We start from the raw sequence: 14,687 nt of genomic DNA, 5'->3' as shown, positions 1-14,687 counted from the left end.
TTATAGAAATATTATGATTACTTGAATAGCATTTATATCGCCGCTGCAGAAGGTACAGCAGGCCCCCAAACTTTAATCCAATTTCCGACACCAAAAATTCTAAATCCAGTCTCCTTCAGTAGTAGAGGGTTAATTCCCATTGATTTCTCGCATTTGTGAGGCTGTCACAGTCGGTTGGTTTTACCTGTCACGAAATCCTTTGTATCCCTTTTATAAAACACCACCTCTTTCTATAAAAAGTGACTGGAAGAATCCACAATCGTAAAATTGCACGTGCCTGAGCAGAAAACTCCTATCTTGGGATTTTCTCACAGGCGTGCCTAAACCGACCTCTGCTCCTGGTAGGTAAGTTGCCAGAGGGAGAAGCCAGGGTCAGCCCACAGGAAACCCTGTTGCAGGATTTCTAATTTCCCCCTTAAGCTGATCACTCTTTTAGGAGTTCCCGGGCATTCTCTAGTCCAAAGTCCTGGCCACCAGGTTACCATCATTTTTTTTTTTTTTTTTTTTTTTACCAATTTGCCATCCCCGCCCCTTCCAGAAGCCCTTTTGGGAAGAACGGACTCTCGTGACTGCCCTATTCCATACAGTTCCCGGCGCCCCCCCGCCCGCCCCCCCCACCCCCGTCTCGAAACGGCTTCCCCGCTCCAGCCCAGGAGCCGGGGGTCCCCAGACCACTTGAGAGGAAATTCACAGCCCTCGCCCCCTGGCTCGGCGTCCCGGGTGGTGAGGGCGCTGGGCTTCCCGGGGTCCCCCGAGCGCTGCTCGCGACCCGCCGGAGGTGTCCAGGGGGCGGGGAGCGCGGGTGGGTGGGACCGGGCCGGTGGGGGAGGGGCGGGGAGGAGGAGGAGTGTGTGCGAGCGTGTGTGGCTGGGGGAAGCCATTGCCTGTTTAATAGTTGCTGTTGCTGCACTTCCGCTTCTCTCCCAGCGAGAGAGAGACACGAGTGGCCAGGCCCAGCCGCAGCCGCAGCAGCAGCCGCCGCGGCGGCACGGAGCAGCCAGACACAAAGAGAGGTACGGGGATCCCCCCCGCCGCCAGCCGCCCCCCGGCCGCGCCGCCGGGCCTTGGGGACACTCCTCGCCGCCGGGTACGGGGCCGGAGGGTCGGAGAGGGGCCGGGCCCGCCCGCGGGGGATGGGCAGGGAACCCCGGGCCGCATGGGGTGCGGGGGCAGCCCGCGTCGGGGGCGGGGGGGCGCCGAGGCTCGAACTGTCAGCGCTGCCCCGGGAGCCCCCCGCTGGCCGCCGAGGGGGCCGGGAGCGGGGGAGGGGAGGCGGGGGAGCCCCGTTTTCCCCCGGGGCGGGGGCCCGCGGGGCTTAACCCCTCTGGGGCTGACGGGCTCATTGTTATTCCTCCGCCGAGGAGGCCGAGTCCCCCCCCCCACCGGGGGTGCCGATCGGGTGTGTGCTCGGGACCCCCGCCCCGGCCGCGCAGCCCCGAGCCGGACGGCCGAGGGGCGGGCGGCGCGGAGGGGCGTCGGGGCGCGGCGGGGGCTTCGGGCCTCGCTGCCTCGGCCCCCCCGCTGGCCTCTCCCTTCCCCCACCCGGGCACCCGCTCCCCGTCTCCGTCCCCCCACCCCCTTTCGGCTTCCTCTCGGCCCTCCTCTCTTCCCGACCTCGCCAAACTCCGCTCCCGGCCCCCCGGTCCCCCGCGACCCCCGGAAAGCCGCCGAAAAAACAGCCCGAGGCCGGCCGGTCGCCGGGACCTTCCCTGCCCGCTCCGGCCGGGCGCCCCGCGCCCCCGCCCGGCCGGCTGCTCCCCTCCCTGCCCCGAGGGGAGCCCCGGGGGGCGAGGGAGGGGCTGCTCGCTACGCCCCCGACCGTTTTCCCACCGCGTCCCCCAGTTGGGGCCAGAGATAAACAAGCAACGTCCGATTTGCAAAAGCCGTGATGGGCCTGAAGACTTTGGAAAGCGAGTGGAGGGCGGTGGGCGGCCGGGTGCACCCCGGGCCAAAGCCCTCCTGACAGCGCCCGAGTTCCTTCTGTACACTGGCTGCATGGTTTTTGTGTTTCTGTTTTGTTTCCCTCCCCCTGCAGGGGCTGTTTGCGGGGTGGGGTGGGGGGTTCGCTATGTCGGATGACGATTCGAGGGCCAGCACCAGCTCCTCCTCATCTTCGTCCTCCAACCAGCAAACCGAGAAAGAAACAAACACCCCCAAGAAGAAGGAGAGTAAAGTCAGCATGAGCAAAAACTCCAAACTCCTCTCCACCAGCGCCAAGAGGTACCGTACCCCACCCCCCAACGCCAGCAGGCTTCCTATTTCCCGAACGGACTGCCTCTTGCTGCATTTGGTCTGCCTCCAAGGAGGGTAGCTTAAACGCTCCCCACGGGTTATGTGTTTTTAAAAAGGAAAAAGAGGGCCTTGGAAGCCCTAATGGTTTTTCTCTGTTGCTTCTTCTGTTTTCTCTTTTAATCATGGTCCACATGCAGCTGTTGTGGCTTGCCTTTCCCATACCTTGCTGCAGTTTGTAAGAATCCTTGTTAGTATTATTAGCGACCCCCAAATCTGATTTCAGATGACTTGTCCTATTATAATCACTCATCTGTGACCCTCCCCAAGGCTGGCATCCCACTTTATTACTAATACCTGCCCGGACAGCTCTATCACAGCGAATTCTATTACCGTTTTACTTCCTTCTCACCTGTTGCACATATGATCTGTTTCACAAATTGCATGAGGAATAACTAACTCACATTAGCAGAGTAAAACATGTAATAGGTGGAGATAGATGTTTTCGGATGGAATTTAAAGAGATGTTTCTGCTTTAGAGAGTTGAGGCAAGTGGATGAATCAATAAACGATGTAAAATGGTTATTTAGGCTATTTGGGGGATTCTTTGTTGTTCTCTTTCGGAACTTCAGTTTACCAAATTTCAGGGGAACTCACATTTTTTTCATGCTATTTTCTCTTAGGCTGTACAGTTGTTTTTTGGTTTTTGTTTTCAAGATGAATTCAAGCAGTGGCTCTTTTTCTTTCCTCTCTTCCTCTTACGTCTCTGGAAGAAGCTACCTTTTACCTTAATCTTTTTTCAGTAGCAGTATCCTCTGATCCCATGACCCTTAAAGTAATCTCTAGCAGATTCCTGGGAACCCTCATACCTTTTCATAAATCCTTCTGCTGTCAGGTGTACAGTCATTAAACTTTAAAGTGGCAAACCAGAAAGATAGTAAGGAATCCAAATGGTAGGTTAGAGAGAGATATCTGTCTTAAAGAATGTAAAATAAAATGGAACATGAGGCTTTAGATCTCTCCACTGAGTAGTGAGCCAAAACTCTCAGAGTTTGAAAGTTTGTCCTGTCATTCTCCCTGACTTGAAATTTGGAAAGTTGGTAAAGTGCTTTGGTGACCTGACCATAGGAGGTTGAAGGAATGACTTCAGCTTATTGCAAACAGCGTAGAGGTGTAGAGTTAAGTGGCAAGATGTCTTGGCAAGATTGTTCTCATTTTCAGAGGGTTAGTTTGATTGCGTCTCAGCTTCCCAGGAGTCCTGACTGGCTCTCCTTGATTAGCCCTGTGCTGGTTCTCCCCCAGAATTTTGGCTTCTACCCTGCCCACTTTGGATGGGGCTTTCCTTAGTCACCGCCCCCTCCTCGCCCCAGCTTCTGGGCTTCCCGTCCAAGCTGGGGCAGCTTTTGGCCTGACCTAAAGGTAGAATATGTGCTTTAGGTCATTAGTATTTTCATATTTCTGGTGTACATGAATATACTTGGGGATTAAAGGCACAGGCATCAAATATAAAATAGTCTGCTTTGTGTCAGCAAATTACAGAGGGGATTTTTTTCATTAGACACAATTTGTCCATATATGCTAAGGAGGTTAAAAACTCATTTGGAAATGCTTGAGAAAGAGATGGTAGGTGTAAAACAAATGAAAGGTGGGAAGCTACCAACGGTACTTTTATGTATAAAGTTAACATCAGCTTTAGCTCCCTGGGAATCTTGCTGAGAGAGTGGCTGTTAGTGCAAAGCAGAGCTATGGTTAATGGTAAAGGTAAAGAAGTGGAGAGGGACAGTGTATCCAGGAAAGAATAAGGGGAAAAGTCATGGTAGTGGGACCCTATAGATGCTGCTCTGGGAAATGGGTTGATTTGGAAGGTGGGTGTTGCCCATAGAATTGGAAAAGGCACATACACCAGGAGATAGAATGAAAGAGAAACCTGAATTGGCAGACGGAAGGTTACTTAACTGCATGTTGGAAACGGCATGTTGGTTTTGAGTCCACGCGTAAAGGAAAAGCCCCCATCAAGGGTGGTGTGGACAAGAATGACTCTGGAATGTATGTGTGGGTTACTCTTACGAATCTTTTACCAGTACTCTAGAAACGGTGCGGGTGTTGGTTGTAGAGGTGAAGTGGACAAAGCTGTCTGGCATTATACTTTTTAGGTATTAAAGAAGCAGCTACCTTTTCAGTGAATGTTTTATAGGGAGAGGTTGGGTTGACAAGGAGAAGTGAAGTCAATGTGTGGTTTTATAAAAGTTGTGCTCAGGGGGAGGTTATTTTGGCCCGTGTACATAGGACTTAACATATACAGTTATTCTAGTAGATGCAGGTAAAGAATCAGGAAGCCAGGGTTCCAAACTTTTAGTCTGACATGCAATAATGAGTCAAACAGCAGGGATGCCAAGGTCTCCGAACTGAAATGATAATTGATAGCAATAGAATTGAGCAGGACACAGGTAAGTAGGTATCAGAGATAGTAGTGAGCAAAGCCCTTTCTAAAGTTCACCAGAATTTGTAGGGGACAGGAAATGTCCTTCAACAGGAAAGTTGAAAGAACTTCCCTAATCACCCCAATCAGAATTAAATTTCTCTTTACTTATAAATGGAAAGAACAGTGTCTTCTGAAACCAATATTCCTCATTGCATCTAGCCAGCCTGTCTTTCTACCTTCAGAAAACCTCTGGGAAGAGAAAAGCATCCATTGCGATTTTATGTATGTATGTGTGTGTGTGTGTGTGTGTGTGTGTGTGTGTGTTAGTTTTTTACTACTGTGCTGCCTCGGTGAGATTTTTAAGTTGTAACGTAGCCCTTTAGGGCTTTATATGATAGGAGCAGGAAAGGTTATAAAAATAGAAGGCTCCATTTAGAAGGTGGAGGCGGCTTAAAGTCCTCAAACTTTGTCGTAGGAATTGATGCTCGAAGCGCCTAGGTAAGCTGAAGACAAAGGCCATGGCTCGGTGTGAACTGCCGGGTGGCGTCGGCCTAGGGGTGGGGGATGGGCTCTTTGTAGAGTCGCGGGCCGTTGCGGAGATGGGAAACTGGGTGGGGGTCCCGGGTTCTGAGCCGGTGTGGGGTGCAGGCCCAAGAGAAGTGAGAGGGTGTCCGGGCTAGAGCAGGGCCGGGCAGGTGAGCCGAGAGGGCGGCCGGTGCGTGCGGCCGGTGCACCTGTGCGGGCCGCGGGCCGGGGTGTCCGGGAGGCAGGCGACGGGCGAGCTGTGGGGTCCCCAACCTGACCCGAGGCTTCGTCCGCGGCCGGCGTGCGCGCGGGCAGGGGGGCGGGGTCGCCGGCGGGGGCGGGGCGGCCCACTGGGGTCCGCCGTGCGGCTTGCGCCGCCCCCAGCCCGACGGCGGCTGCTGGTCAGCCAGCGCCCGCGGGCCTCGCCGGGAGCGGCCATGTTGGCTTCGTCCCCGGGGACGCGGGCGGCCTGGGGGGGGCGCTCTGGGGGGGAAGGGGGAAGCACCCGAGGTGCCGGACGGCCTGGGGGGGCGCTCTGCGGTGGGGGAGCACCCGAGGTGCCCGTGCCCGGTTGCCGGGGGGGGGGCGCTCTGCGGGGTGGGAGCACCCGAGGTGCCCGGCGGCCCGGGATGGAGGGCGCTCTGTGGGGGGAGGGAACCTGAGGTGCTGGGTGGGGGGGGAGAACGCGGGCTCCGGGGTGGTGGTGGGGACGTGCTCTCTCGCCCCCCCCCCCACATTGTGATACAATTCCGGAAACTAGCTGCGAGTGAGGAGCTTCAAAACGATTTCCTAAGTGGAAATTGGTGAGAAATAGCCCTGCCGTAGTGCGTGAGGCGGGATTCGAACCCAGGGCGGTGGAGGGCCGGTTCTTTCCTCGCGGGGTGCAGGTCCTGTTCCCCGGCAGCTCGGTCCGCGGCGGCGGGGTGGGGGGGGTTGTCTGCCCTGCGGGGCGGCCGCCCACCCCTGATTCTCTTTCCCCCCCTCGCTTCCTGTCTCCAGGATTCAGAAGGAGCTGGCGGACATCACTTTAGACCCTCCACCCAACTGCAGGTGAGCTCCTTTTACATTTTTTCTTTTTTTCTGTTTAAACTTTTAGGTTTTTTTTCCTTGTCATTATAAACTTTTGCTTCTGTTCTTTGGTTAATGCTTGTTTGGGTGCTGACATAAAGTTAACAGCTGAAATTGAATAACCTGAGTATAACGTTTTGATGAGCGTCTGACCATGCAGTCTCATGTCGAAGAGAAGTGGTGGATTTATTTGGAGTGGACCCTTGTACGTATGTGTAAAGTGAATTCAAAGATGTATGATCGCCTGGTCAGGGATCTTTGATAGGTCATTAAGGATGATGTAAAACCTTTTAGATGCTTAGGTGCATTTTAGTTTAGAAAATTGCTTTGCTGTCTTAATCTGTTATTCATGCTGTCTACTAAGCTGATAGAGCATAGAGTTAAATCAAGCACTGGATCCTCAAACTTCTATAAATTTTGTTGGACTTTGGGCAGACCTATTCAGGACATAATTTGTGGCTTTGATAAAAAGGTTTTGCCTTAAATTATTGTATAGATTTAAACTCTTTCATGGGGATATTTTTCCTCGGAATTGCTTTACTCAAGACTGTATACATAATGTGTGTTTCAGTTTCAAAACAATTTGATACCAGCTTTTGAAGGATTTGGTGATGACTTGATTTTATTTAAAATAGGCATTTGGTCACTGTTGAGTCAAGGTGGAAGACTTGATGATTTTACTAAATCAACAGTGAAGTGAGGAGGGACTTAAATTACAACAGAGCCATTTGAGAGAGATTAATTGTTCCATTCTATTACTCCCATAGTTTAAAAATTAAGTATAACAGTTAATCTAATTCTCAGTTCTCAGGATTGTTATTGGAATGGGATGTGAGGTTTCAGAAGTGTCCTAAACTTGTAGAGGTAGAGGAAGAATTTGTTACCCACAAGAAAATATTCAGTGGCTTTACACAGAATTTAAAGGGAGCCTGTGGAAATATTCAGGAATATTGAAAAGCGAAATGAAATATTTTGCTTATGAACACTGAACTTTCTAAACTATGGTTAATGGAGTAAATGGAAGCTTTAATACTGCCATTTTGGTAACATGTTCTTAATGTTGGTCAGATGTGGGATGTTCTTTAGTAAAATTTTGTCCCTGTTTTGTAAGGAAAGTAAGTCATTTTCAGTTTGAAATGCTCTTAAACTATAGAGTTTGTAACCAGTTAATCGTTCTGGAGGATTTCTCTTATGGCTGTTAAGAATCTTTTCAGACTGTTGTCCTGAACAGTGGAGAAATGGGTCAGGCTTAGGGCTGGGATGGTTTCGTTTTTCATTTTAGTGGCATCGTTGTTCTGATGGAGGCCTGGAGCTTCCCTTGGTTGGTTGTGTTGAATCCATGGGCTTTCCCCGTGGTAGATCTGTGCTGTGTACTTATTGCCCCTGTCTGGTATGACGTCTCTTCCATGTGTCTCTTGTGAGTTCAGACAGCTTTAGCTGGTCAAGTTATCAAGTTTTTAAAGCATGGTTTCAAAACTTATAACATGTATCAAGGCATAAATGGCTTTCTTATAAGTGCAATGAAATTTAAAATTGTGAGCAATTTGAAGGTTTTCATGGAATTAATCACTTTAAAAAAATCAGATAAGTATACTTTTGTTTCATACCATTTTAGCTGAGTTCACATGTGAGAGATATGTGCTGCTGAACATGTAGAACTTCTTATCCTTGGAAAACCCTCCTAATTACCCCTTCAAGGTGAAACCTCTGACCATCACCTGTGGGTCAGGCGAAGCACCAAACTGGATGGATATTGGGTGGGGGGGGAGGAGACAAACTTCGACATACTTAAAACATTTTGAAAAAATATCTCTGATTTCAGAGAGAACACCAGGCATTTTTATTTTGTGAGAGAAGCGTGTGTTATGTAGACTTTTAAAAGTAAAAACTGCTTTATTTTCTGAAGACGTTCTTCAGTAGGGCTGCTTAAGTAATATGAACTGCAGTTTCTACTTTTGGTTGGCTTACTAGCGTTACTGACAGAATGTTATGTAGTAACCCCGATATTCAGCTAACTTAGGTGAGTTTGGTTTTATGTTTTGTATTGGTACCTTATAGGATGGAGTTATTTACTGTTTTAATGTACATTGTTTCAGATGGAAATGGATAATTTGCGGATACTTTTTGAAGTTAGCTTCCAATTAAAATGTGAATTAAGTGATCTGTTGAATGTGTGCATTTTTTTGTACTTAATGTTATTCTACATGAAAGCTTGGTTCTTATGAAGTTGTAATTTCACCAATTGTAAATTATATTTTGAATGAGTTAAATAATTAGCTTTCAATTAACGTGTTTTATACCCTAAGCTTTTGTAGAACTGCCTTTCTTCAGTCAGTATTCAGTGTGTGGTTTTAAATTTAAACACATTACTTTATTAAAATACAGCAGTGGACACATAGGAACCTCTCAGTAAACCATTGATTGTTGCAAATCAATGGGAGAGTGCCTTCTCCTGAAGGTATACTGGATGTGTTCAGTAATTTTAGCACTTGGCAAAAATATTTGAATTCGAAGTTATTGAACTTCAAAACTTGTGTGAAATGCAATTTCTAAAAAAGTTATAATGTGTGAGCACATCAAGTTAAATCCTCCGTGTTTTAATAAATTATGTCGAGTAGTTTTTTTAGAACAAAATGTGGAATATATTCAATGACAAGGTCAGAAGTATTTTAAGTGAATTTTAAAAGTTGCTGTATATTGCCATTTAAGTCACATTCCTTGGTATCTCTGGACTGTTTGGTTATATTTATATGTACAGATGTAATAGTCTCTCAACTCATGTACCATGCTTTTGGTTGTTAGGCTTTTTTCCCTGCATTTTGACTCTTAATCATTTAGGAAAAGAATGCTGTCTTAATTACTGTAATGATTTCCTACAGCATTGGATTGTAAAATTATGCCTTTTAGATAGCTGGTGAACTCTGGGCCACTACAGTCGGTTTTGTAGCTATTATTTATAGCCTGGGGCTCACACTTTGCTTAATTGACTAGTTATAGCTATGTAACTAACCTGTAGCCATAAATGTCTGTAGGCAGTATGTCTGCACATAATAAATGACACATTTTGCCCAAGTCCTTTAAACTTCAGATTTCACTTAATAGATATATTGGAATTATGAGTAAATGCTCACTTAGTGCCTCGAAACCTAAAAATTAAGATTGGGAGGGGGTTCTGTTTAGGACAAAGTGTCTTCAAGAAGTCATTAAACATTTCAAGCATGGTGGAGAATAATAAAAGTAAGATTTCCTTTTATATGACTTTATTACATTTTGACCATTATTTTTCTGTTTCCTAAATATATAAACCTAACTAAGTCAATGCTTTTTATTTTGGGGGGAGAACTAGAATGTAATCAGATATAGTTGATTTTAAAGTTTTACAGCTAAATTGCCCATTTTTAAAGATGATGTAAAGGCTCACATGAAGAGCATTAAAAAAAAATGTCAAGTAGTTGTCTAAGAAGCTTTTTCTCAACCATCTTTTCCTCATTTACTAAAAGGGCTGAATACCTGGCCGGCCTACCTCATAGCATTGTAAAGTTCAAATGAGATTAGAGTTTTCTGACTGTGTTAGATGGTGACATTGTTGGAACTGCCCATTTAGCTCTTTTTAATAGCTCATCTTTTTTCCTAACATTGCCTTTTATTGCTTGTATTTTAAATACAATTTTAGGCCATTACACAATTATGATATAAGAATGTGTGTTTTTGAAAAGCTGAAATGCAGAAGTTGTGGAGTAAAAAGTGGAAGGATCCCCCTCATGGCCTCTTCTGATCCTGCCCCTTGCACAGAGATGCTCCAAGTTAGCACAGATCGTTTCTGTGAATTTACATTGTCGTATATTGTGGTTTTATAAAACCTCCTGGCATTGGTGGTAATAATCATTAGATGTCAGTTTAGAAATCCCAGGCTGCTAACCTTGGAGTGAAAAGAGATGATCCTTTTCTCACAACAGTAAAGGCTTATACATCTCGTCCAAGTTTAGCATGTTTTGTATACTTGTTTGGGTTTAAGAATTGGGTTCAGCAGAAGTCATCCTGTACAAAACCCTGTATCATCTTACCTGCTAAAAAACGTCCTTCCTTTTATGTATCTTTCATTCATCTGCTAATGCCTTAAGGATATCAGTGTGACTTCCAGCATCTGAATGATGTTTAGTATCATCATAATTGTCATTTGGAGAGTTACTACTACAGTGTGCTTCCCTGTGTGTGCAAAAGGTAGTGTGGAAAAATAGTGAGAACTGGGAGACTGGCGTGGCAATAGATCAAAGTGGCACCCAGAGCAGGGTCAGGTTCCTGAAATTAGATCATCACCTGGGGCCCGAGTGGGTAGGGAGGAAGGAAATCTGTCTAAAAGTGAATTGTTTCCTAAGTGAGTAGGAACTCTTGTGGCTGTTGTGCTTTACCGAATGACCACGTGTGTGGATTGTAAAACTGTACTGCTGCTGTTTCTCATAAAGTGAAAAAGAATTACCGTAGGGGGACTTCCTTGGCGGTCCAGTGGTTCGGACTCCGCGCTTCCACCGCAGGGGACTGGGTTCCATCCCTGGTCGGGGAACTAAGGTCTGGCGTGCCGAGAGGCGCGGCCAAAAAAAAAAAAATTACTGTATGACCCAGCATTCTACTCCTAGGTGTAGTCCCAAAAGGATTGAAAACAGGGACTCAAACAAATATTGAGTCAGTGTTCCTAGCTTCTCATAGTAGCCAAAAAGTGGAAACAACCAAGTGTCCGTCGACAGATGAGTGGATAAACAAAATGTGGTCTATACACATGATGCAACATTATTCAGCCATTAAAAAGAATGTTTTTTTTTTTTTTTTTTTTTTTGGCCGCACAGCATGGCAGGCAGGATCTTGTTTCCCTGACCAGGTATTGGACCCACACCTCCTGCAGTGGAAGCGCGGAGTCTTAACCACGGGACCACCAGGGGAAGTCCCACAGAATGAAGTCCTGATACATGCTATACCATGAATGAACTTGAAAATACTACGCTGGGGAAAATAAGCTAGACAAAAGGACAAATATTGTATGACTCCACTTACATGAAATACCTAGAATAGGCAAATTCATAGTGACAGAAAGATGAGAGGTTTCCGGGGGAGGGCGAGGGGAGAATGGGTAGTTATTTCTTAATGGGGACAGGGTTTCTGTTTGGGGTGATGAAAATTTTGCAAACAGATAGTGGTGATCGTTGCACAACGTTGTCAGTGTGATTAATGGCACTGAATTGTACACTCTCCAATGGTTAAAAATGGCAAATGTTATATACTTTACCTCTCCAAAAAAGTAAAAAAAAAAAAAATAAATAAGACTATACTGCTGTTAAAATGTTATCGGTATTTTGAGGGAAAATTGCTTATAATTTAGGAGGCAACACTTCAGTTTTTTGGGATGCGTGTACAGGATGCTAACGTTAGGTTCCTGTCACAGACCATGAGTGCCTGTCACGTGTGAAAAGTCACTGCCTTCAAGGAGTTCATTGTCTAGTAAGCATGGTGAGAAATGCCCGTACAGATTTGGGATCGTACTTGGAAACGCAAAAGTTACTTGGGAAGTATTAGTAAATGCAGATAACATATTTTAAAGGTTCAGAGGAGTGACATATTACTCTGACCCGGGTGCGGGGGGTGTGTCTGGAGCAGGGGAGGAGATGAGAAGTGGGTGGGAAGAGTGAGGGACACCTGTGGGGGGAGTCCAGCGCAAGCAAAGGCATCGCAGAGGAAAGGCACGAGGGGTGCTGCTGGGCGGCAGGGAATCAACCTGCAGCCAAGGACGGGAAAGAGCGGGGGAACCAACGGATAAAACGTGCGTCCTCAGTGTCACCGGGGGGCCTTGAACGTGTTTTACTGATACTGGAGAATAGCTGACACCCTTTTGAGCTGGAAGTGTAACCCAGTTAGAGCTGAGCATCTGGACAGAGACAGAGCAAGGGCTGCGTGGAGCTGCTGCTGCAGTAGTCCAGGTGGGAGGCCAGGTGGGCCTGGGTTGGGGACAGGTGGTGGCCAGCAAAGTGGAGAGGGGAGAGAGGTGGACAGCAGTAGAATCAGAGAACTTGGCCACTGATTTACATGTGGAGGACTTGAAAGGAGTCAGGGGTCTTTGGGTGTCGGGGAAGGTGGTGGCGCCAGTAGCAGCCGTAGACGAGGTGTAATAATGTGCTTTGTTGGCCCCGCACAACGCTTAGCATGTTGCTGCTGCGCAGTAGGCGCTCGGGAAATACTTGCGTTTCGATTATGCATTTGAGCTTATTACGAATCCGTCATTGAACTGGCAGATCTACCTAGCCTACTTTTAGACTAGACAAATTAAATAGATTATAAACTCCCTAAAAGGCATGAGCCATGATTTCTGTCTTTGATTCTGATCCTGCCTGTTTTTTCCCCCAACTTTTTAAATTTGAAAAATTCCAAACCACAGAAGAGTTGAAAGAATACTGCAGGGAACAGCAGCCTTCACCCTGATACATCAGCCGTGCACGTTTCACCTTGTTTGCTTTGCCTCGGTCCCATCTTCATATATTTACTTTGGCGGAACCATTTGAAAGTGAGGCACAGGCATCGTGACGCTCGTGTTTAGGTTTCCATGTGTTGAATCTGAGGTGGGCTGGCTGGGGGCTGAGGCTGGAACCGGCCTTGAGGGTCTACATTAGGTTTGAAAGTGGGTGATAAAGTACATACACCCTGTCGCCCAGGGAAGAGGAGAATTGAGACTTGTGCTCTGAAGGATGCCGCAGACGAGGGATGGGAAAGCAGAGAGGACCTGGAGAAAAAAGACGCAAGGTAGGAGGAGAGCTGCGAGCCCTAGGGGAGGTTAAGGTTAAAGTTATGCTTTGCAGACTGAGAGGAAAAAAGTGAAAAGGTGAGAGAGGGAGATGCAGTGTTTTTTGAACACGATTGTAGAGAAGGTAGTAGAATATAGAATTGAGGCTGTAAGTGGAGAGTGTGTATTTTGGAAGGCCGGTGGCCTGAACTTGATGATGGAGGGACGGTTTCTAGAGGACTGGAAGCCTTCGTGGTCCTTGACTAACAGTCCAGCTACTTGAAAAGCAACATCTGTCCCCAGTGTTCTTTGGTTTGTTCTTTCCCGGGAGACTTCAAGTTCCTTGAGAGCAGGGGTTATGTCTTTGCATCCCGACATTGTCCGAGAGAGTGGATAAACAATAATACATATTTGTTAAATTAAAATACAAACACAAAAACCTAATTTGGGTCTGATGATTTAATGGAACGTCCTCATTACCCTCTTCAGAAAATAATGGCAAGAGCTGGGGAAATTGCTGTTGCATTTTACTGCTGTCCGTCGCTGGCAGTCTTTCCAAGTTGGCACCCAAGCGCTTTTGGCAATTTTCACCTTCCCGGAATCACAGAGGAGCTCTGGACTGCAGTGTGATACAAAAGATGGTGCTGTGGGCTAGATTGGGAAGATGTATACAGAAAATGCCAGTACCTGTGATTTGCATGCTTTGACTTTTTAGGATTATTGTTTGCCAACAAATGAGCATGGGTTTAGGAGTGTTAAGTAAATTGGGCTTTCCGGAGACGTTCCTCACATCCCAGGGCTGTTCCAGAGTGGGTTATGTCGGAGATGCTGGCATCGCCTGAGACATCTGACACATTCCCCATCATCAGTGGAGTGAGACAGGGCTTCATAATGGGCCCATTCTTATCCAGCCTCTTTTTTTTTTTTTTAATCCAGCCTCTCTTATGCAGTCATGCTCTAACGTGAAACAAAGGGCCTAGTAACTGGTGTCAGAATACGCTTCTAATCCTCTGGGAAACTTCCTACTCTGAAGGCTAAGAAGCTCATCAGAGCTCCTTGCTGGAGAACTGTAATCCAGGAACTGCTGTGTGCTAATGGTTCCTTTCTTGAAACATACATGCGAGTGACAGTGAATTGCTTGTAGAGTCCATGCCACACTGCATAGATGACAGACTTGTAGGCCAGAGTGATGTCTCACTCAGTCAGGAAAGTCCTACAGAGCCAACAGTTTTCATATGTCAGACATAACTGAAAGCTATCACCGGGTTTTGCTACTTGAAGCAGCATACTGTTCCCTAATACTTGAATTAACAAAGTAGTCAAAAACTGACCTCTGTCTGCTTTCTGAAGAACCTGAACATGAGAAAGTGAACCAGAACGTGACCAGGCCAGAATAGAGAGACTGTGTTATCCAGCTCTTACATAGCATCAGCATTGCATTTGTTGCAGGTGTCACCTCTGATTGTCTATAGTGACCTGTGTCAGTACTAAGTTTTAAATAGTAATAGTCAATGAGAGGTCCCAGTAGGGTCGACCACCGTTGAAATGATGACCGTTATGTGTAAGACCAGGAAATTGGGTGTTTGTATCTATCTAACTTGATAGATGGAAAATTGATGTGGGATGGACCCAAAATAAGTTCTATAGAAAAAGACATTGAAGCACATTTTCAAATAGCAA

General features: G+C 46.8%; 1 protein-coding gene across 3 annotated transcripts in view; it reads left to right on the top strand.

Annotated features, from left to right (window-relative positions):
* The first annotated feature begins 877 nt into the window (after positions 1–877).
* UBE2E1 (ubiquitin conjugating enzyme E2 E1) overlaps positions 878–14,687 on the top strand; it is a 76,200-nt gene continuing 62,390 nt past the window's right edge. Inside the window, exons 1-3 of one of the 3 annotated variants that reach the window (XM_004271912.3) lie at positions 880–1,013; positions 2,036–2,220; positions 6,176–6,226. In XM_004271912.3, coding sequence (XP_004271960.1) covers positions 2,069–2,220; positions 6,176–6,226 — 203 coding nt within the window. In that variant the 5' untranslated portion in view covers positions 880–1,013; positions 2,036–2,068. Of the gene's footprint in view, positions 1,088–2,035; positions 2,221–6,175; positions 6,227–14,687 lie in introns of all 3 variants that reach the window. The other 2 variants (XM_049710142.1, XM_049710143.1) reach the window with 2 other exon arrangements.

This window comes from Orcinus orca, chromosome 5, assembly GCF_937001465.1.
Source record: "Orcinus orca chromosome 5, mOrcOrc1.1, whole genome shotgun sequence".
In the NCBI taxonomy this organism is placed as follows: domain Eukaryota; kingdom Metazoa; phylum Chordata; class Mammalia; order Artiodactyla; family Delphinidae; genus Orcinus; species Orcinus orca.
The sequence above is the reverse complement of the archived record's forward strand: the minus strand, read 5'-3'. Positions and strand labels throughout refer to the sequence as shown.